This window comes from Panicum virgatum, chromosome 9K (genome assembly GCF_016808335.1).
Source record: "Panicum virgatum strain AP13 chromosome 9K, P.virgatum_v5, whole genome shotgun sequence".
Classification (NCBI taxonomy): domain Eukaryota; kingdom Viridiplantae; phylum Streptophyta; class Magnoliopsida; order Poales; family Poaceae; genus Panicum; species Panicum virgatum.
In genome coordinates, this window is record NC_053144.1 from 55,050,866 (window position 1) to 55,073,569 (window position 22,704).

The 22,704-nt window shown below is 47.3% G+C and overlaps 2 protein-coding genes across 3 annotated transcripts; one reads left to right on the plus strand and one right to left on the minus strand.

The window, feature by feature from the left end:
- Positions 1–7,400: 7,400 nt before the first annotated feature.
- Positions 7,401–8,474, minus strand: LOC120648142 (protein FAR1-RELATED SEQUENCE 5-like). The gene has a single exon (XM_039924891.1). The coding sequence runs from the start codon at positions 8,472–8,474 to the stop codon at positions 7,401–7,403; it is 1,074 nt and encodes a 357-aa protein (XP_039780825.1).
- Positions 8,475–13,007: 4,533 nt separating this feature from the next.
- Positions 13,008–22,661, plus strand: LOC120652421 (sucrose synthase 4). 2 transcript variants are annotated; one of them, XR_005666563.1, is made up of 15 exons: positions 13,008–13,307; positions 13,418–13,544; positions 13,655–13,806; positions 14,456–14,648; positions 14,744–14,862; positions 15,289–15,505; positions 15,606–15,701; positions 15,913–16,086; positions 16,590–16,706; positions 16,779–16,945; positions 20,659–20,883; positions 21,142–21,463; positions 21,578–21,845; positions 21,922–22,060; positions 22,211–22,661. XR_005666563.1 is itself a non-coding variant. In XM_039930237.1 (15 exons), the coding sequence occupies exons 1-15, from the start codon at positions 13,210–13,212 to the stop codon at positions 22,247–22,249; spliced, it is 2,430 nt and encodes an 809-aa protein (XP_039786171.1). In that variant the 5' UTR covers positions 13,009–13,209; the 3' UTR covers positions 22,250–22,661. The 2 variants fall into 2 exon arrangements, 1 of the variants encoding a protein (XP_039786171.1); XM_039930237.1 differs by having other exon boundaries at positions 13,009–13,307; positions 21,578–21,822.
- Positions 22,662–22,704: the final 43 nt, after the last annotated feature.

Here is a 22,704-nt window from a genome sequence, read left to right on the forward strand (position 1 = left end):
CCGCGTATGTTCCGAGACAGCATGGTAAGCATGCTATGGAACAATGATCACCGATCCAAGGTGTGAGAGCAAACCATCAGGAAATCTGCCGACTAAATTAAAACATGTCCGGTGATACCAACAGTGTGACTAGTGAGTGCAATAAAAGAGGCACACGTCAAGCAGCCCAAGCAGGCCGCGAGGCAGATGGGCCGTAAGCCCGTAACACATGAAGCAACAGAAGCAGCCCGCGAAGTAGACGGGCCATATGGGGGCGGGCGGTTGGTATTCCAGAAGCCCATTGAGGGAGGGGTGGGAGCGTGCGCGGTGCCGATTCGGTCCCCGACGCGTCCTTTGGAGCAATAATAGTCTGTTTGCATTTCTAGTGACTTAGGCAAAATTGGTCACGGACTCAACACAGCAGCACCATGAACTTATCTTGAAAATCCAACACCACTCACAAATTTGAAATGGCGGTTCACCCAAATGGAATAAAATTCATTAGTAGAACCATCGCAGTACAACACAGCTCAACACTGCATTCGCCGGACACCTTTGGTGAGATCACCGGTCCGAATGGTGCTGCCACTCTAAGGAAGGAGCATGAATGTGCGTAATATGGAACGTGACCACCGAATTGGTGAGTGTAAACCACCAGGAAATCTGCCGAGGGCATGAACACATGTACGGTGATACCCACGGCCTTACTGGTGAGTGCAGTAAAACAGCAACACGTGATTCATTTCATCGGAGACAATGTTGGACCGGTGCATCTGACTGGTGGACACCAGTCCCACATTTGAGTGGAAACAACAAATCCATCAGCGAAAACCACGCCGCATGTTTGGATTCATGCAACTGCTCGCCACGCCGCAAGTGAGGCAAAGCTCGCCACCAAAAGCTGTCGTTTGATGGATCCTTAAGCTAACACGTCTAGCTAGGGACCATCGAGTTTCTAAAAAAAATCACCTTACCGGTATCATCCTCAAACGAAGTCACATGCACTCCATGCTATGAATTTATATTATTGCTACGAACCCAGGGTCATGTTGTGCTGTGAGTTGTGAACTGACATTGCTAATTGCCATCCATTTGCACTCAAATTGGCAAATCGGATCAATTAGCATTGAAATAGGTTGCAAATGAGCCAACATTTACATTTGGTCAATTAGATGTGGGCCATACACACGCAAACTCCACTGGCGCCCACGAAGTGGGGCTCAACCTGAAATATTGACCGGTACATGCAGTGTTGATCACCGATCCAATTTGTGAATCCGGTGATAGCAACGGTCTGGCTGGTCGATGGGATTAGATTGTTGTTGCAAGGGGAAACAGGAAGTAGTCGGAACAAATCAGGAACATGCGATAAATGTCCGGTGATATCAACGGTCTTCCCGGTGACAACACGCGAACACGTGAAGCAACCAAAACAGGCAGCGAAGCAGATGGGCCGGAACATGTGAATCAACCGAAGCAACCCGGGAGATTGTTGGGCCGGATGGGGGCGAGCGCTGGACCCAGCCCGCGATCCCTGCGCGCATTTGCTATGTGGTCGTCGAGGACCGCGGGGATCGGAAGGGTCGCGTGTCGCGGGAGTCAAGGTGCCGCGAGCAGTGGCCGGTGGGGTTCCGAGATGTGGCTATAAATGCTTAGTCGGGTTGGCCGAGAACTCCTTGCTCTTGCACAGTCCACCTACCTGTACCGCAGTACCGGAGAGGAAGAGGAGAGGGTTTTTTCCAGTGCGTCGTCCCTTGCTCCCATGGCCGGCCGGAAGCGCTCCGCTGATGACGAGGCGGCGAGCGCGGCACCACGGGGGCCGCCGCACCTTCACGGGATTCTTCATCGTCAGGGGTGAGTTTCGCTGTTGGCCTGTTGGCTGTTGCCTGGTTCTTCCCCGCGCGTTGCTGAGGTTGTGTTGTCTTCTTCTGGCAGGGCGGTCGGTATGGACTCTTCTCTGCCCCACTCTGCGGAGGATGTTGTCAGGGTGCCTCCTGGTGTGTCCGTCGCGTCAGAGGACTCATTGGAGGACTCGCCGGAGTCCCCGCCGTGGACGTCGTCAGATTGCGCCCGGCGCCAGGAGATGCGGGAGTTGATTCGGGAGGCGTCCGACGCCAGAGGCTAGTATTCCGTTGCTACGCAGGAGGAGGAGCATCAGATGTCTGGCCTCGCTGCCGTCCAAGCGACCGCCCTCCATGCCTCAGAGGGGGAAATGTCGACGGTCCGTGCGGAGGCCGGGGCCGCCCACGTCCACGCAGCAGGTTGGCTGCTATACCGGACCTCCTGAGACCCTGTCTTTGTTTCGCTTCTTGCCCGACTTCGCCGAACGTGACTCTGCTCAGTTTCAGACCTAGAGGAGGATTTGGCTGCTTCTCGCGAGGAGACGGAGGGACTGCGCCAGTGGCTGGATGACCTGGAGGAGCGCTATGAAGTCCTATCCTGCGCCGCGCTCGACGCGGTGGGGATTCTGGGGATGGGAGGGTTGCTGTTGCTCAACGGTCTCCGGGGTATTCCCGACCAGGTGGAGCGCGCGGCGGAGCTCGGCTTCCACCGGGGCGCAATGTTGGCGTTCGCCATAGCTCAGCTTCGCTCCGGCCAGGATTTGCGCCGGCTGGAGCCTGGTTTCCCAGAGAGGACGACACTTCAGGAGCGAGAAAGGCTTGCCGATGACTTCGCCGGAGCTGCGGGCTTTATCGCCGCCAACGTCAGCATCAGCAACCTCCTCGAGAAGGGGGCCAACCCGGACGAGGCCATCCCCTGAAGGCTCCGGAGTGATAACGGTGATCCATTCAAGCCCGCGGCCTTATTTTGTTGTTCCTTTTTCGTGTGTCCTTTTGGATGTCCTGCTAGTGGTTATTTGTTGAACATCATTTTGTCTAAGGAAAGTCATGGCGGCTTCAATCGTGTGGGATGCATGGCAAGCCATGCTAATATTACTTTGCTATCTTAATGACTTGTGGCAGTTTATTATATGATGACTGTTGTTTATGAGCTTTGTGTAGATACCGGATACCGGAAAATCTGTCGGCGCGTGTTTGGGCTTTGCGAGGTGACAAGCTCAAGAATAATGCTCCGGTGGTAGTCACCTCTGATCACCGGTCAAACACATGCGGTTAACCATGGCGCGAGCTTCGAGTTTCAGTAAATCAATCCGTTGAACGATTCTGGTGTCGCACCGGTCCCATCATCAATTGAAGGGAGTGATTGGTTTGATTCCAAATTTTGATTCCAAATTTTGGAACGTAACCAATCAGGGTCGAAGTCATTTGCACTAAATGCTTTGAATTGATGCTTCTCGTATGAACTCAGGGTCATGATAGTGCTATGAGCTGTGAACTGATATTGCTATCTGGCATCCATTTTCAATTTGCACTGAATTTTGCAAATTAGTTCGATTTGCATTGAAATAGGCTGCAAGATGAGCCAACATTTACATCAAAAGATCAGGAACTAATAGAAAACTTGCACCAAAAGCTCGGGCTCTAATAGAACAAGTCGCATTGTTCAGTACTACAAACAGATCTAACAAAAGAAAAGCCACAACGCACCTGCTAAAAATACTGGAGCTGCTCCATATCCTAAGGAACAATCCCGAGCATGCGGAAGGTGTTATCACAGAGGCTCCGGATCCTACATTCGTCGCTGCAGAAGTAGGACTAGCGGAACGATCTATCGTGGCCGGCGGGAGTGCCACACCAGCCCAGGTGGGACGCGCACTGGTGATCGTCATCGCGAGGCACTGGCCCAGGCACGGGGGCCGGCTGCGGGGAGTTGGGAGGCCACACGAACATCCACAGCGCCGCGAAAGCGTGCAGGCGTAGATCCGAAACCCAGCGGTCGCTGCAGATGACGAGCGTCGGGTCGTCATCTGCCACCTCCGCCAGGAGCTGCTTCGCCCGCAGGTCGGCCTTGGCGCCACTGTTTGCTCACCACAGGACCATGACGAGCATGTACGGCGCCGACTTGTGGCCGCCGCGGGCAGCCTGATCGAGATCGTCCAGCGGCGCCTGGAGAGCCCCGCCATGGTGTCCGAAGAAAACCCTCATCCCCTGGATGAAGCGCGCCTCCAGGTTGCCGCGGCATAGGTGTTCGCGATCAGTCGCTCGCGAGTCTCTGCGTCGTGCGTCTGCTGCAGCGCCCGGCTCAGGTTGAGGCTGCGTCGAACCAGGGCCGCGCCGCACCCCCTGTCGCGCACGAGTGTGCAAGCCCCCTGGAGGTGACGGAGGTCCACCATGGGAGAGCTCGATGATGCCGCAACGCGGGCGGCGACCTCGACGAGCATCTCTTCTGGAAGCACGGGGAGGGAACTCGTGGGTGCCATAGCAGCTTCTGGGAGGGAGATCGATGGCAATGGCGGAGGAAATTGGGGGAGAGTGTAGATGGAAATTGTGTCGTTGATTTTATAGAATGTCCGGAATCAGGCGCCTGCCGTTAAACTGCATTTAACTCCAGTGGTGGAGTCCAAAGAAATGGAGAGGCGTCTCCGTACCGGGAAATAAATGCGTTGCAGAGGAAGCTTCGCTGAGTCCCCACGTCACGACGAAATGCAGGTATGCTCCCTCGGGTGACCGCACCAGTTGGACCGGTTAGCACCAGATCATCGGGTGGCCGGGAGCATTGAGTTTTAGAAAATCAATCCGGTGATTCGTACCGGTGACAACACCAATTGCATAGGTCATACGTATGTGTGTAACCATAGTGTGGCTGAGCATTGAGTTTTAGAAAATCAATCCGGTGATTTATTTCGGTGGATCACCGGTCTCATGGTGATCCCCCACTGCATCCGGTGATTCATACCGGTGACAACACCAACTGCATCGGTCATACATACGTGTGTAACCATAGTGTGGGTGAGCATTGTGTTTCAGAAAATCAATCCGGTGATTTGTTCCGGTGGATCACCGGTCTCATGGTGATCTGCTACTGCTGTTGACATGTGAGATGAAACGAAGTCACATGCACTCAATTCATATACAAATTATTCAACATTTTCACAACAAAACCGGTCTTCCTGGTGAGTGTAGTAAGAACTGATGTTGCCACACATTTCACTGCAACAATTGGTAAGTTTATTCCTGTGACTGGTAAGTTCTTGAAACACTAGCCAGTGCGTGGCAACCACAGTTCCAACCACGGGCGGAGCCTCGTGGAGACGATACAGGGCGTCGCCCCCCCTTGGTTTGAAAAGTTTGAACGCCATGTTTGCCAGCTGCTGCTCACAGAGGAATGCTAGGACGTAGCACAAACAGCAGAAGGCTGCAGCTAGAGTAGAGATGAAAGTAGTAGTATGCACTAGTATAGTGCATCACAGCTGGTTTGAGATGTACTACTCTCATATATATTTTGTTAATTCCTAAACTGACTAAGCTTTGCTAGATAGTTTATTTTGACGCGAGAACTCAACCGTCATCACTACTGTACTACTCCTAAGATATACTAGATGGCATCACCGAGCTTGACCGTTGCCCCTATGGCAAGGAGTTTCTCATCACATATTGGCTCCTTATAGCCTTTGTGATTCGCCCCCACCCCCACCCCCACCCCCCCTTAATTCTAGTTCATGCTCCGCCACTGGTTCCAACATAGTCTTGTAGTACAAGAAAATGCTTCGGTGTTCATGTACGGTGCACCCACCGAACACCCGGCGCGGGAAATCTGCCAAGTACATGAAAACATGTCCGGTGAATGGAAAGCCCTTGAAAGTTTGTCCGGTGACCTTCAAACACGGTCCGGTGACGGTCAATACCTCCAAACAGTCGTAACATTGAAACATTGTCCGGTGACTGTTAATATCTTGAAACAATAAACCAGTGCGTGGGAACCTCAGTTCAAACAGAGACGAAGTGCAGGAAAACGATTCGGTGATGCTGTACGGTGAGAACACCGGTCTGACTTGTGAGTGCAGTGAGACATGATGTTGCACAACATTTCACAAACGGTACAGAAAGAATTCACAAACGCAAGCAGGCGCTTCATAAAATGTCTAGAGTTTGGTTACAATTCTACCAAGGAAGGTGTCTCGAAATACACCCATGCTAAACTATGTCTAATGATACAGTTCCACTAATCTCCATTGCTGTCACTAACGAAGTGCACGAACAAGATGGACCCTGCTGATATACCAAGTTCTGTACCACAAGGAAAAGAAAGAATAATTTAGTCATGTGACGAGGAGTTTGCCAATGAAAGATGATGAGAAATTGCCACCTTACCTATAAACATTCTGTAGCTTCAATCGGATCATTGGCAAATCATTAATCTAGCACATCTTCTGGGAGCTTTGTTTCCTACAAATGAAGATGAACATTAGTCATAACTACACATGCCTCAGACATGGCCAGTTGTCAGCTTTGATGAACATTATCGAAAACTACCTCTGATCTCAAGTGGGATGTTCGCCGATTGTGACCCTGCCCCTTACACAGGCTACATTTGGAGTCGGCTCTAGTCTTATCTGAACTTGACTTCAACTTTTTCTTCGGTGCCCCTCTGCCAGGAACATGCATGGGATCCAGAACATCTCTGAATTCTTCACAATCAACCTCCGGCGCTTGTGGCAGCACCGGTCCATACATGTTCCCTTCGTTCGCTCCCGCATTTGGCATGATCACAGCACCTTCTTGTTCAAGGACACGTTTGATCCGCTCATATCCTTCAGTTGAGCGAGATGCTGCGAAGGATGCAGCGAGACTGAGTTTGCGTAGCTCACGGTACCTCAGTAGGGTAGGGGAATAGTCATACATAGTGTTCTTCTTTATCGGCGGAAATGCACGCTTCGCACCCATTGTCCACCTTACCAGAACACAGCAGTCTGGAAGCATGCTCGCGTCCCGAATGCCCAATACAAAGAAGATGTGTGAGCAAGGGGTTCCAAGAGATTGCAGCTTACGACAAGAACAAGAAATCTCCTTCAAATTGGCCTCTTCAGTTAATTCACATTTCATATAGTACATCATGTCTCTATCGCTCCTTCCTACAATATACTCAGTTGTATCATCGCCATCTAGAATCTCAACCAGAGAACACTTCTTGGCTGCTTCCACGCTGAACTGAACCTTCGTCTTAAAAACATTTGGTGTGAACCTTTTCTTCGCGTTTACTTCGAGAAATGAAACATCTGGATCTGTGAATGGTTCAGATTGCAGTGCATTAACGTCGTCATCCGCCACAATTCTGCGCACCTTTGTAAGACAGCTCTCATAGTGCTGTACCATTTCTAACAAGGTCATTTTACCATCCAGTTTCATCTGTAGCCTAGAGTACATGCTCTCACTCCGTTGGTTGCTCCTCAATCCTAAATAGCGATTACCAGTATGATACGCAGCACACCAGGTTGCTCTCACCTCATACATCTGATATATCTACAAGTCCTCTGTGACATTATACGTTTCGAAAAATGCTTGCCATTTCCTCTCAATCTCTTATATGGAGCAAAGGTCATACATAAAAATCCTGAACTGAGCCTTCATTGTATCATCGTGAACATTGCGCACAAGGTTCTGCTCAATATGCCATCCGCAAAGCCTATGTGGTGAATTCGGCCACACCACACTGATTGCTCTCTGCATAGCGAGGTCTCCATCAGTGATCACGGAAATAGGATGCTTCTGAACATTAGCTTCAGTAAATGTTTTCAGCAGCCACACATATGACTTGATATTCTCGTGAGAAATAATTCCACATCCGAAAATAACTGTGCGGTTATGGTGATTCACTCCAACAAAAGGAACAAGGGGCAGGTTGTACCGATTTGTTTTGTAGATGCTATCAAATACCACAACATCACCAAATGCTTCATAATCAAGCAGACATTGAGTATGACACCAGAACATGCCCTGCAGGTGTCCTTCCCCATCAGTCATGTACTTGAAAAAGAAATCAGAATCTCTATTTTGACGTTCCATCAGGTGACTGATTATTGTTTGAGCATCACCAGCAGCAATTATCTCATGCTTATAGTGATGGCAGAAATTATACAAGTCCCTTGATGTATAGCAAATCTTGTCATACCCACCGTACTGCATCTCCATAATTTCAAATATCTGGTGTTTGCGGATCCCAGCAACCCCCAACTCGACAATTTTAGCCTTCTGCGCATCGCTGATTGATCGATGTGAACGCAGCAGACAACCAAGGTCGGTTGGAGTCAGCAGATGGTTATGTTCATCGATGAAATTCTTCACATACCACTGCCCGCTGTTTCGATCTAGTGCAATCACAAATTTTGCAGGGCATCCAACACGAGTTATATCCTGTGGCCTCCGCTTCTTAATCTCCTTCTTCACATACTTCTCTTCACGGTAACCTTGACGACTGCAAACAAACCGCCGAAGGGTGATCTCAGTGTGGTCACTGTTCCACTCAACATAGCTTTTCCTCACACTAAACCTTTTGCTAAGAGCATATGCGTTATAAAAATGATATCCTTCATCTTCGTCAGCGAACATCTTGCTAACGATTTCACTGTACTCCATCAAATTCTCAAGATCCGCCATTTCCTAATGCACCTATCAACAACATGAAACAAATTAAATATACACATAGAAAAATCGCAGCATTTCTTTCACCTGAGAATGCAGACTACAAACAAATATTTCGCTCCAATCTTCTAATACTATCTTGAGCAATTTATCATCTAATCATGAAACAAGGGACCCATCAAGAGGAGGCGGAGTTCAAGTACCTGTGGATGGATGCCCAAACACGGGGCAACTGGGAGAGGACGAAGCAGGCGTAGGGAACACAACCGGCGGTGTTCAAACCCTACCTAGCGCGCGGAGTAGGACGACGGCCTATGGTGGCGAGGTCGAGGGCAGGGAGGTCGACACAAAGAGCGAGTGCGGGGCCGAGTGGAGGGTGTCAGCGGTCACGGCGGAGGAGGCAGGGTAGGGCGGCGGCGACTGGGGCGGAGCAAGGCGGCGGCGAACTCGCGGCAATCCAGCGAGGGGCGACCGGACGAAGGCAGGCGGTAGCACTGTGCGGGCGGATAGTCTAGGGGCGTGGGGTTTGGGGGGAGGGCGAAATTACCACAGTACCCTTCCACACATCAAATTAATTAAATTAATTATTTAGGGGAGGCATCGGGAGGCAACGGGAGGCACTTCCAACCATTGTAAAAGACCTCTTAGTTTTTATGTTGTAAAAACTACATCCGTTCTTAAATTATGACGTTTAGGATAAATATTATATATTTGAAACAAAAGCTGGCTGTAAGTTAGCACCTTGTGTTAGCTGAGGCCGGTTACCCCTTTTTTATTTTTTTAAGAAAACAGAAGCATTAAGAAGATATTCTTTGATAGTAGCCTCAATCTTCTCTTTACATTACCGTTGAGCCTTAATTTTCTTTTGCAATACTGCTCTACTAAACTCTTATTCTCCCTCCATTCCAAATTATAGATCGTTTGATTTTTTTTGACATCAAATTTGATCACTCTTATTCAAAAATTTGTACAAACATAGTCAAATTTAAGTCATTCTCGAAAAACATGTTTGATAAAGCAAGCCACAACAAAAGAAATAATATTTTGTATAAATTTTTAAATAAGACACGTGGTCAAACTTGGAGTGAAAAAGACAAACGACCTATAATTTAGAATGAGGGAGTACTCTATATATTTTATATTTTAGTCACTGATGCTTAGCCATTTTTCTTGGAGAACAAGTGCTCACATAAAACACAACCACTTCTCAAAACACACACACACACACACACAACCTTTTCAACAAGGTAAAGAAGATGACACTCCAACCAAAGAACTAAAAGTTAGCTAAATAAACAACAAGTTGGAATTATGCAGGTTTCATAGCTGCTAGAAGATGCTCCTCCGGTGGCGGCACCATGGTGGCAAATTCAAAGGAACTGTTTACATTTCGTTAGTTGCGATGCGATAGGATGAAAACTTTGTGAGATGCTGCCATGGAAAAGGTGACCTAACCTTTTGCGATTAATAAAAGAAGTTGCCCTTTCTTCCTGGCGTATCCGCATTCCAATTGCGCACACATTCTCGAAGAAACAGGGCCTAATCGGCCAAAACCAGAGCAGCGGCCGACGGTTCGGCGCGGTCCTGTAGTGAAATTGTGAAGGCCCACGATACGAGAGCGTGATCAAGTGGTGCTTCACCTGTTCGGAATGGGCGACGAATTCCCGTTGGCCTGATCCGATCATGTCGATTCGCCCCAGAACGTGGTGCTCGAAAGCGCGCGGTTGGAGACACACCATGAGTCCATGAAGGCGTGGAGCTGGTGCTCCTAGGCTATTTATTAGGCTATAGATCTATTGGAGAGTGCCGTCGGCCATGACCATGATCTAGCATATCTATTTCGGCAAGTACAACACTTTAAACAACTGCTGTTTTTTTAATCACACACATACAATTAAATAGACAACTTGTACAACTAAATAATTGCTGCTTATTTGATTGTTTGTAAGATATTTAATTCATTTTTTGACACGTAAATTATGGAGTTACATAATGTGTCCGCCGCATGGTGTAGCAAAAATTGCCCTTTCGCGTATCGGATCCGCGATGCCGATGATGAACGAGAATTGGTCGTACAGCAAGCACGATGGGCGTTGATTCGCATCGGAGCATGTGCTGCTACCGTAATCGAACGAGACGACGGCCGCTCGCTCTTTCTTCAGTAAATGAGAGCCACGTTGAGTGTTTTGGTTGAGGTGGACGCAAGTCAACAGATGCTGTCTCGCCGTTGTACACTTGTAACTTGCCCTTAAAACACTTCCAGCGGCATCTCCCTCTCGGTTTGTCCCTTGTTGATGACCATCCCGTTGGCCGGTTACAGCGACCACACAAGCTGCTGACTCCGATCAACCACTGCTGAGCTAGAGCTGGAGGTTGAAATGGTGTGAGAGAAAAATACTGTTGGCTGGCTAGTGGCTGGAAGCTGGTGTTGGAGCAGTGTGAGAGAAAAACACTGTTGAGCTGGAGGCTGCTGGAGCTGCCGAACAGAGTAAACCTCTACACGTGGCTACGCAAAAATGATGCAGCGTCTGCCCGTCGAGGAACCCAGATTCAGTCACAGTGCAGAGAGCACCCACCGTCATACTCAATCCGTCCCATAATATTTGCACATCGAAGACCGAGCACGCAAACCAATATATGGTGTAAAATTATAAAAATACTTTTTGTCTTTTATAAGAAGAATTTAGATAATGTCTTGTTTTTTTATGAGAAAGATTCGGATATTGTCTTTTTTAGAAGACTTCGAATATTTTTGTGTTTTATGGTAGTTGAATCACAGTATCAATTTTTTGTGGAACAAATTTCAAACTCTAGATATGTAATTATTTTGGGATGGAGAGAGTATACGCAAAGAAAAGTAAAGAAGAATCCATCATTCGGTGCACGGGAGTACCGAGTACGAGCCGTGTGTGCTGCCGCTGCTGACCGGAAGGGAACCGAGCGAGCCAGTCGCGGTCGCGTTCGCGTCCGGCGTTCCGAGGATGCCAACTCGTGCTGTGTCGTGCTGCCTGGGCGCGGCCAAATGGTTAATCCCCACGTCAAAACGGCGGCACCTCTCTCATCCGCTGTCCGGTGTCCGCCAACGCGGCGCCGAGATCCATTTTTTAACCATTCTCCTGTCGCTTTCAGCGGTGCTGCTGTCTTCTCGGAAGCGTCTGGTCGCTCGCTCGCTCGCTCGCTACGAAGCCCCACAGCACAGAACAAACAAGGAGGAGAAAGGGAAACCGAACCATCTTGCGGCTTCCATGCCTGGTTTCCGACGGACCCAGGGCGCCGATACAGGCTCAGCTAACGCTGATCTACAAGGCCACTTTGAGATAGGGTCCACACCGTGGCGGCCGCAGAGGTTGGTCCATCTTATCCTACTACCTCTTTGTCTTCTTCTTTCCTGTTCATATTAAAAATTTGCTGAGAGAAGGTTAGAGGATTCATAGGGTGGAGCCCCCTAGCCCCGTTGGTTCACATGTCGGTCTCGAGTAGGCCTCGAGAAAATGTTTGGGTTTTTGATAATATAGCATTTTCGTTGTTATTTGACAAATAATGTCTAATTATAAACTAATTAGATTTAAAAGACTCATCTCATGTTAATCAGTTAGACTGTATAATTAGTTATTTTTTAACTGCATTTAATACTCTATGTATATGTATGTGTCCGAACATTCGATGTGATGGATACTGTAAAAATTTTTTTTGGGAACTAAACAAGGCCAATCTCTTGCCGCGCCTTTTTCTTCCTTCAATTCATTGAGGCTGTGTTTAGTTCGCGAAAAATTTGGATTTTGGTATTGTAGTATATTTCGTTGTTATTTGACAGATAATGTTCAATTATGGATTAATTAGGCTTAAAAGATTCATCTCATGCTAATCAGTTAGACTGTGTAATTAATTATTTTTTTTCAATTGCATTTAGTGCTCCATGCATGCTCCATGCCGTGTTTGGTTTGTCCAGAAAAAATTTTCATGAAAACTTTTGGATGCTTTGACCACTAATTAGAGGAATTAAATAAAGTCTAATTATAAAATTAGACTCCATAAATATGGTACTGTAGCGGTTACTCTAACTAATGAGGCTTTTGACCGTACGATTAGAAAATTATTATGTGTGGTTACTGTAGCATCACTGTAGCCAATCATGATAAAATTTGGCTCATTAGATTCGTCACGAAAAATTACACCCATATATGAAAAGTTTTCACAAATAAATTTCATTTAGTAATCGATGTATGTATTCCTCTTTTTTTTAAAAAATTCGTGGTGTAAATCAAACATGGCCGATCTTTCGTTCCCCACGCGAGCCGAGCTTTCCTTCGGACTCGCAAGTTCTCGAGGTTGACACGCCGGCCCTGCGCCGCGGGACCCGCACGTCAGCGGGTCGCGGCTCGACGTTCTTTCTAGACGCCACGCAACCCCTCACGCCGAGAGGCGTGTCTCTGGATGTGGATCCACTAACCTATGGGGCCCACGTACGCGGCGGTCCCGTCCCGCCGGGTCGCGTCCTCCTGTCGCTGCGGGTCTGCGGGCACACGTTTGCGAGGCGATGCCCTCGGCGGGGCTACGCGTCCGCACTCCGCAGGAGGCCGCCGCGCGGTTCCACGCCGCGTGCGTCGTCGGATAAAGTTGGGCATCTCCTGCTCTGTTCTCGCCTCAGTCCCTCCCCGTTCGCCACCACCACCACCACCGCTACCACACCACGCCACAGTCGCAGCGCGCAGGCCAGGACCGCGCGCGCGCACGAGAGCCGGCGGCAGCCATGTCCGCCCCGAAGCTGGGCCGCAACCTGAGCATCCGCGACCGCGTCGAGGACACCCTCCACGCGCACCGCAACGAGCTCGTCGCCCTCCTCTCCAAGTAAGCGCCCGCGCCCCTCCCCCCGCCACCCAGCGCCCCCGACCATCGTCCCTCGCCGCGCTCGCGGGCCTCTGACCGTTCGACGGTTCTTCTGATGCGTTCGGCGGCAGGTACGTGAACAAGGGGAAGGGCATCCTGCAGCCGCACCACATCCTCGACGAGCTCGACGAGGTCCAGGGCTCCGGGGGCGGCGCGCTCGCCGAGGGCCCCTTCCTCGACGTCCTCCGCTCCGCGCAGGTGCGCCGCCGCTTTTCCGTTGGCGATGTGGACGTTTTTTTTTCCTTCCAATTTTCTGCCGAGCTGCGCTGAGCTACTTGGCGTTGCGTGCTTGAATTCCCGTCCCGCAGGAGGCGATCGTGCTGCCGCCGTTCGTGGCCATCGCGGTGCGCCCGCGCCCGGGGGTGTGGGAGTACGTCCGCCTCAACGTGCACGAGCTCAGCGTCGAGCAGCTCACCGTCCCGGAGTACCTGCGCTTCAAGGAGGAGCTCGTCGACGGCCAGTATGTGCTGCTCCCCCCCCCCCCCCCCCCCCCCCCCCTCTGTTCCTGTCCTCTGTTTCGCTTTTGCAGGAATTTGCGGCGTTCTTGTTTAATTTAGCTTTTGTTTTTTTTTCGCGTGTACTACTGGTCGTGGGTCGCTAGTACTTTTTTGTTGCTCGATCTGCTTCCCGCTACCGGTGTATGTTTGGTGGAGGACATGGGGCAATTGGGCTGTTAATCGAGGTTTCCGAGAGGGGAACATCGCGGAATTGACTTGGGTTGTTCAAACAATAAACTGTTTCCTGAATTGCGGGTCACATGATTAGCTTTGTGGAGATGCGCTTGTTGGAGCTCCGTCATGTTGACGCTCCATGAGTGGTAAATATGGCAAATCTGTTCACCTTTTTTTTAAGCTAACACATGCATGAGGACGAAATATCGTTTCCTAGATTGATGTATGCAATAAGTTGGTAGGAGTAGCTTTCATTTTGTTGTTCTGTGCTAGAGCCCGGAGCTCTGCTTTTGAGAGATACCTGATATAAAGAACTTCCTTTTTGCACTGTTTTTTATATTCAGCCGTAATGTTCAGTTATCGCTTCCTTACAAGAGCATCTTTGGCTATTCTGAGTATTCATATGAACACAACTTTGAACTGTATCCAAAACGGCAGGCACAATGATCCCTACATGCTTGAGCTTGACTTCGAGCCATTCAATGCCTCAGTCCCACGCCCAAATCGGTCATCCTCTATTGGAAATGGCGTGCAGTTTCTCAATCGACACCTCTCTTCGATCATGTTCCGCAACAGGGATTGCCTGGAACCCCTGCTGGATTTCCTCCGTGGCCACCGGCACAAGGGTCATGTAAGTTCTGATACAGATGGAAATTTCGGGACAAAGTTTGGTCTAATCTTATGTATGGTTTTGAACTACTGAAAGATATATGTGTGTGGTTATAGGTTATGATGCTAAATGATAGGATACAGAGCTTGGGGAGGCTTCAGTCGGTGCTGACTAAAGCTGAGGAGTACTTGTCAAAGCTTCCAGCTGACACACCATACTCACAGTTCTCTTACAAGTAAGTTTGATCTACCACATTGATCTGAATGCTAGTTTCATATAGTACTTGGATGGGAAGTAGTTTGGCATCTTCTGGTAGTGACTACTTTGCTGGGGGCTTCAGTTTCTCAATAAACCCTGCACGGACCAGATGCGAACTATTTAGCTTCCAATTTGCAATATGTTTTAAGTTTCTCAAAGCTGATCTATAAAACATGTTGGGTGAACAGTACTTCCAACAACTTAAGTTCATGTATATTGTATAAGCATCATATGCTGGCCACTTTGACAGATCATTAATCTGGCATTGCATATGTATCTTTTCTGGAATGATCAACAATATCTCTTTGATATATAAATCCAATGTTTCTAATATGTCACATTCTAGAAGAATAGTTGGCTGTAGCACATGTATATGATTTTGTTTTCTTTTGGTAACATTCAGATTTCAAGAATGGGGCCTGGAGAAAGGTTGGGGGGATACATCTGAACATGTGTTGGAAATGATTCATCTACTTCTGGATATCCTTCAAGCACCTGATCCATCTACACTGGAGAAATTCTTGGGGAGGATCCCCATGATTTTTAATGTTGTTGTAGTATCCCCTCATGGATACTTTGGTCAAGCTAATGTATTAGGTTTGCCAGACACAGGAGGACAGGTAAATTGAGGGTGTTGACTGTGATGTTTGACAGACCAATCTTTTTCACGACTCTTCACTGTATGTATCTCTTGTCATGAGTTTACTTTGCTGGTGTCAGATTGTCTATATACTGGACCAAGTTCGTGCATTAGAGAATGAGATGGTTCTCCGGTTAAAGAAACAAGGGCTTGATGTTACCCCAAAGATTCTCATTGTAAGTTCATTTCTTTTACTTGTTTCAACTTTAGCATCTGTAGAATGGTATATTCCCTCTGTACATGCTGACTGCTGAGTTGCTTTGTTCCGCTATTCCATTCTATATTTCTTTCGCTGTTTGTATACTGGTACAGTTTTCCTTAACTCTTCTTAAGGAAAAAGAAGCACTTTTAGTTATTTATTCATTTGCTTTTTATTATGTGGTTAAGGTTACTCGGCTGATACCAGATGCAAAAGGGACATCATGCAATCAGAGGCTTGAGAGAATTAGTGGAACACAGCATACATACATATTACGAGTTCCTTTTAGAAATGAAAATGGTGTACTCAAGAAATGGATATCAAGATTCGATGTCTGGCCATACTTGGAGAAATTTGCTGAGGCGAGTATTATTTGTTCCTTATGGTTCTTACCTTGCAAACAAAACCTGAGATGATTTTGAACTGTCTTCTTTCAATGAAAATAGTTCCGAGGAAAGTACCTTGTGACTTGCATGACAGAGTGTAAATAGTAAATAATTAGGTAGGAATAGGATATCATACTTGGTACATATTGAGAAATAGTGGCGGCAGAACCAGCTAGGTAGCACTATATGCTAGAAAAGGACTTGAGAGTTCTGAGGAAAGTACCTTCTTTTAATAAAAGTTCAGAGAAAAGTACCTTGTAATTTGCATGGCAGATGTAAAGTATTTCCCGTGGAATTAGTTTGCGTAAAGTAATTTAAAAAGCGAGGATAAGTTTCGTCTTAACATACATTGATTCCTCATATATGCATAACTTCTCTGTACCAATTTAATTTTTTATTCTTACCTAAAATTTCCTACTTTAATGCATTGTTTTTGTTTCCTATTTGATAGAAGGCTGTAATTCTTTTGTTTTATACAGGACGCTGCTGGAGAAATTGCTGCAGAATTGCAGGGCACTCCGGATTTCATAATTGGAAACTACAGTGATGGAAATCTTGTGGCATCGTTGCTGTCTTACAAGATGGGAATTACCCAGGTATGCTTTGTTAATTTTACTTGAGGTCTTGTACTTGTTTCTTTACTAATTACATGAGCACATTCCTTGCAGTGCAATATTGCTCATGCTCTGGAGAAGACAAAATATCCAGATTCAGACATATACTGGAAGAAATTCGATGAGAAGTATCATTTCTCTTGTCAGTTTACTGCTGATATAATCTCTATGAACAATGCTGATTTTATCATCACCAGCACATACCAAGAAATTGCTGGAAGGTTTTCTTCTCTTTCCTGTTGGTCGTTGTAATCATTTTTGTGACTACATTCACCAATTAATTTGATCGCACAAAGAAGCATACTGAATCACGCACACATGCAATTAATATACTATTTTTTGAGACGAGCTAATATACTAGGGAAAATTCGATTCATGCCACCACAACTCCGTGAAATTGGGTTTCAGGTTCAAAATCATGCCACTCAATGGCATGGATTTCAACATGAAATCCAACTTCAAGAAGTTGTAGTGGCATGGAATACTAATATTAAGATGCTATATTGGTCCTAACCGGTCCCAAGCCCGGATAAAGGAGGAGGGTTGCGTTAGATTTTGGCAAACCAGCATAAAAATAACCACTCTAATGGATTTGAAACCCACAAGAAACTCGTTGGGGCGTAACCCTCTTAGCGACGCGCTACATCGGAACCCGGGTGTGGTGATAAATGGGCAAGGGCCGGGTCGCCATCCCCCCAAGGGCGCGTCGTATCATGACCTGGGTACGATGATAAGTGAGCAAGGGTCGGGTCGGGTCGTCACCTGAATGGCGTGCTACATCTACGCCCGGGTGTAGTGAAAAATGAGCAAGGGTCTTCGCACTTCCCTCGACGGGTGCGAAGGGTAAGGAAGCTAGCTGAGCCAATTAGGATTCGTATAGGTAGCTGGAACGTAGGGTCCCTAACGGGTAAGTTGCGAAAGCTAGTTGATGTAGCAATTAGGAGGCGTGTAAATATTCTATGCGTTCAGGAGACTAAATGGAAGGGCCAGAAGGCGAAGGAGGTTGAGGATACTGGCTTCAAACTTTGGTACACGGGAGCAACTCCGGGTAGAAATGGTGTAGGCATCTTGATTGATAGGAGCCTTAAGGATGGAGTCGTAGAGGTTAGAAGGCAAGGCGACCGGATTATCCTAATCCGGTTGGTAGTTGGAGATTTGGTTTTGAATGTGATCAGTGCCTATGCCCCTCAGGTAGGCCTTAGTGAGAGCACCAAGATGCAGTTCTGGGAAGATCTAGATAGCATGGTTAGCACCGTGCCTACCAGCGAGAAACTCTTCATAGGAAATCTCAACGGCCATGTGGGTGCGACTAATGTAGGGTTCGAGCGAGTGCACGGGGGTTTTGGGTATGGTAGCAGGAGTCAAGAGGGGGAGGATGTGTTGAACTTCGCGTTAGCCTACGACTTGTTGATAGCGAATACCGTGTTTAAGAAGAGGGAATCCCATCTTGTGACGTTTCGTAGTGGACAACACTCGAGCCAGATCGACTTTATCCTTGCTAGGAGGGAGGATAGACGTGATTGCTTAGATTGTAAGGTGATACCTGGGGAGTGTGTTGTCACTCAACACAAGCTTGTGGTGGCGGACTTTCGTCTTCGGATACGTGTCCACCGGGACAAACGTGCTAAGATTGCGAGAACAAAGTGGTGGAAGCTTAGAGGGGAAGCGGCACAAGCGTTTAAAGAAATGATGCTAGGTGAGGGGCCTTGGGAAGAAGGAGAAGACGCAGATGACATGTGGCTAAAGATGGCAACATGTGTTCGGAAGGTGGCCTCGGAGGTGTTTGGCGTGAGTAGGGGAGGCAAACAGGAGGGGAAAGACACCTGGTGGTGGAATGACGAGGTGCAAAGGGCTATTAAGGAGAAGAAGGAGTGTTTCAAACGTCTCCACCTTGACAAGAGTGCAGTCAACATCGAGGGCTATAAATTAGCGAAGAGGGTTGCAAAGCGAGCTGTGGATGTAGCAAAGGGTAAGGCATATGATGACCTGTATCAGCGGCTAGGCACGAAAGAAGGGGAGAATGACATTTATATGATGGTTAGGATCCGCGAGCGGAAGACAAGAGACATCAACCAAATCAAATGCATTAAGGATGTGACAGATCGACTGCTAGTGAAGGATGAGGAGATCATGGATAGATGGAGAGAGTACTTCGACAAGTTATTTAATGGGGAGAGTGAGGGCCCTACCCTTGAGTTAGATGACTCTTTTGACGATACTAACAGATGTTTTGTGAGGAGAATTTAGGAGGTAGAGATCAGGAAGGCTTTGAAGAGGATGAAGGGAGGTAAATCGATGGGCCCTGATGGTATCCCCATTGAGGCGTGGAGATGCCTAGGAGATAGAGCAATAGTATGGTTAACTAAGCTTTTTAATCTCATTTTTCGGTCAAACAAGATGCCGGAAGAATGGAGGAGAAGTATATTAGTACCTATCTTTAAAAACAAGGGTGATGTTCAAAGTTGTACTAACTACCGTGGGATTAAGCTGATGAGCCATACGATGAAGCTTTGGGAGAGGGTTATCGAGCATCGACTAAGAAGAGTGACAAGTGTGACCCAAAACCAATTTGGGTTCATGCCTGGAAGGTCAACCATGAAGGCGATTTTCTTAATACGACAATTGATGGAGAGATATAGGGAACAGAAGAAGGACTTGCACATGGTCTTCATTGACCTTGAGAAGGCATATGACAAAGTACCAAGAAATGTCATGGGGTGGGCCTTGGAGAAGCACAAAGTCCCAACTAAGTACATTACCCTCATTAAGGATATGTACAAGGATGCAACGACGTTTGTCCGGACATGTGATGGCAACACCACTGACTTTCCTATTAACATAGGCCTACACCAGGGGTCAGCATTGAGCCCTTATTTATTTGTTTTAGTGATGGATGAGGTCACAAGGGATATACAAGGTGAGATCCCTTGGTGTATGCTCTTTGCTGATGATGTGGTGCTAGTTGACGAGAGTAGGGCAGGGGTTAATAGGAAGTTAGAGCTGTGGAGACGCACGTTAGAGTCGAAAGGGTTCAGACTTAGTAGGACCAAGACCGAGTACATGATGTGCGATTTCAGCGCGACTAGGCATGAGGGGGGAGACGTTAGTCTAGATGGACAAGTGGTGGTCCAGAAGGATACTTTTCGGTATTTAGGATCGGTGCTACAAAAGGATGGCGACATTGATGAAGATGTTAGGCATAGAATTTCAGCTGGCTGGTTGAAATGGCGGTAAGCTTCTGACATCCTTTGTGACAAGAGGGTGCCACAAAAGCTAAAAGACAAATTTTATAGGACAGCAATTCGTCCGGCGATGCTATACGGTGCTGAATGTTGGCCTACAAAAAGGCGACATGTCCAGCAACTGAGATGCGGATGTTGCGGTGGTTTTGCGGGCACACAAGGAGGGATAGAGTCCGGAATGAAGTTATTCGGGATAGGGTCGGAGTGGCACCAATTGAGGAGAAACTTACCCAGCATCGGCTGAGATGGTTTGGACATGTCCAACGAAGGCCTCCTGAGGCGCCGGTGCGTAATGGGGTTCTTGAGCGGGTCGACAATGTAAAGAGGGGTAGATGTAGACCTAAACTGACGTGTGATGAGTCGGTTAAGAGAGACCTTAAGGATTGGAATATCCCTAAAGAGATAGCTTTGGATAGGAGCGCTTGGAGACTAGCTATCAATGTGCCTGAACCTTGAACTTATTTCTTTCGGGTTTCATCTCTAGCCTACCCCAACTTGCTTGGGAAAAAAGACTATGTTGTTGTTGTTGTTGTTGTATATATTGGTCCTAACCAGGGTAGGATGTGCAAATATACAATAAAAGATTTTCATGAATTAATCTTGCATGGGTTCTGATTACGTATGGATACTAGCTATCATTCATTTGCTGGAAGATGCTCATACTTATTTAATTGTTTCTTTCTCTTTCTCAGCAAAAACACTGTTGGACAGTATGAGAGCCACACGGCTTTCACTCTTCCTGGTTTGTACCGTGTTGTCCATGGGATTGATGTCTTTGATCCAAAGTTCAATATAGTCTCTCCTGGAGCGGACATGTCCATATATTTTCCATACACAGAGAAGGCCAAGCGGCTCACTTCTCTTCATGGTTCAATCGAAAGTTTGATTTATGATCCAGAGCAAAATGATGAACACATGTGAGTACTTTACGCTACCTTGGTCCTTATTTGAGGTTCTTTAATTAAGGAGTTGATGTGGATGTCTTTTACAATACTCTTCTAATTTGGTCTCTGAAGTCATTGCTGATGATGGTTACTGCTTCGCTTGGGTTGTTTTTTTTATTATTTTGTGTGATAATGTATTTGACAAGATTTTTATTTGGTGGGATTGCAGATATAGTCTCATGTCACTCTTTGATCGTTTCTTACGGTGACAATTGTTCCTCTAATTTGCAGTGGGCATCTGGATGACCGATCAAAACCCATCCTCTTCTCCATGGCAAGACTTGACAGGGTGAAGAACATAACAGGGCTGGTTGAAGCTTATGCTAAATGCTCTAAGCTGAGAGAGCTGGTAAACCTTGTTGTCGTTGCTGGGTATAATGATGTAAAGAAGTCCAAGGACAGAGAAGAGATCGCCGAGATAGAGAAGATGCACGATCTTATTAAAACCTACAACTTGTTCGGGCAGTTCCGTTGGATCTCTGCTCAGACAAATAGGGTCCGCAATGGTGAGCTCTATCGCTACATAGCTGATACTCATGGTGCCTTTGTACAGGTAGGCTCTGAATTTTACAACTTGGTGGTTTTTACAACTTGGTGGTTATATAGACGACATAAGGATGGTCCAAATGCTTACATGCTGACTTGAAACATGTCATACTAACTGCAGCCAGCCTTTTACGAAGCATTTGGTCTCACTGTTGTGGAGGCAATGACCTGTGGGCTTCCTACTTTCGCGACACTCCATGGAGGGCCAGCTGAGATTATTGAGCATGGCATCTCAGGCTTCCACATTGACCCATACCATCCTGATCAGGCTGCTAAGCTGATAGCTGAGTTCTTCGAACGGTGCAAGCAAGACCCCAACCACTGGGTGAAAGTATCTGAAGCAGGACTTCAGCGCATATACGAAAAGTCAGTTCTGCCAATCCGGTTTGGTCAGCATGAGTGTATGCCTTCCTTTTCACATGGTCTCTTTTGTCTGATGTTTGTTTTCGTTCGGGCGTGTACTAGGTACACATGGAAGATTTACTCTGAGCGGCTGATGACATTGGCTGGGGTCTACGGTTTCTGGAAGTACGTGTCGAAGCTCGAGAGGCGGGAGACAAGGCGCTACCTTGAGATGTTCTACATATTGAAGTTCCGCGAGCTGGTATGCTCTGTTCCCAACTCTGTTTGCTCACAATATATAAGATGAAATTGTGTTGCAAGATGTTAGAAATGACATGCCGTTCCAACAAGATTAGATTCAGTAGAAATATTTAAAACAGGGCACATTGGTTTCTGCTTTCCCTGCGTGCAGGTGAAGACGGTGCCGCTTGCAGTTGACCAGCCACAGTAACTGCTCCTGCCCCTTCGTAGCTTGCTCGGCTGCTACTATGTAGTACTACAAAACTGTACCTTCTCGGAGGGATGGGCATGCAGTGATTGAGGTGCGGCGGATGATAGCTAATAAAGTGACATTTGTGCGCCCGCCTGTCTTGTGCAGTTGTGCTGGATCTGGTTCCTCCGTGACTTGTTGAACATCTTGGGTTATGTACATATTTGATACTTCTGTAGCGTCAGGCTGCAGGTGTCTATGCTGTTTGTGGTCGGTACTCGGTACTGTCTGTAGCGCTACTGTAATACTATCAAGCTGTTGGCTGCAATTTCTTTGCAAGGCAGGCAGGCACTGGTGAAGTGCTGATAAATACAGCTTACTACGTTGACGGTAAAGAGAACATGTTCTTGGCAGGTTCGATTACACCTGCTCATCACTTCATGAGTTTGCTACCTCTGCTTCGGACATCCTAGAGT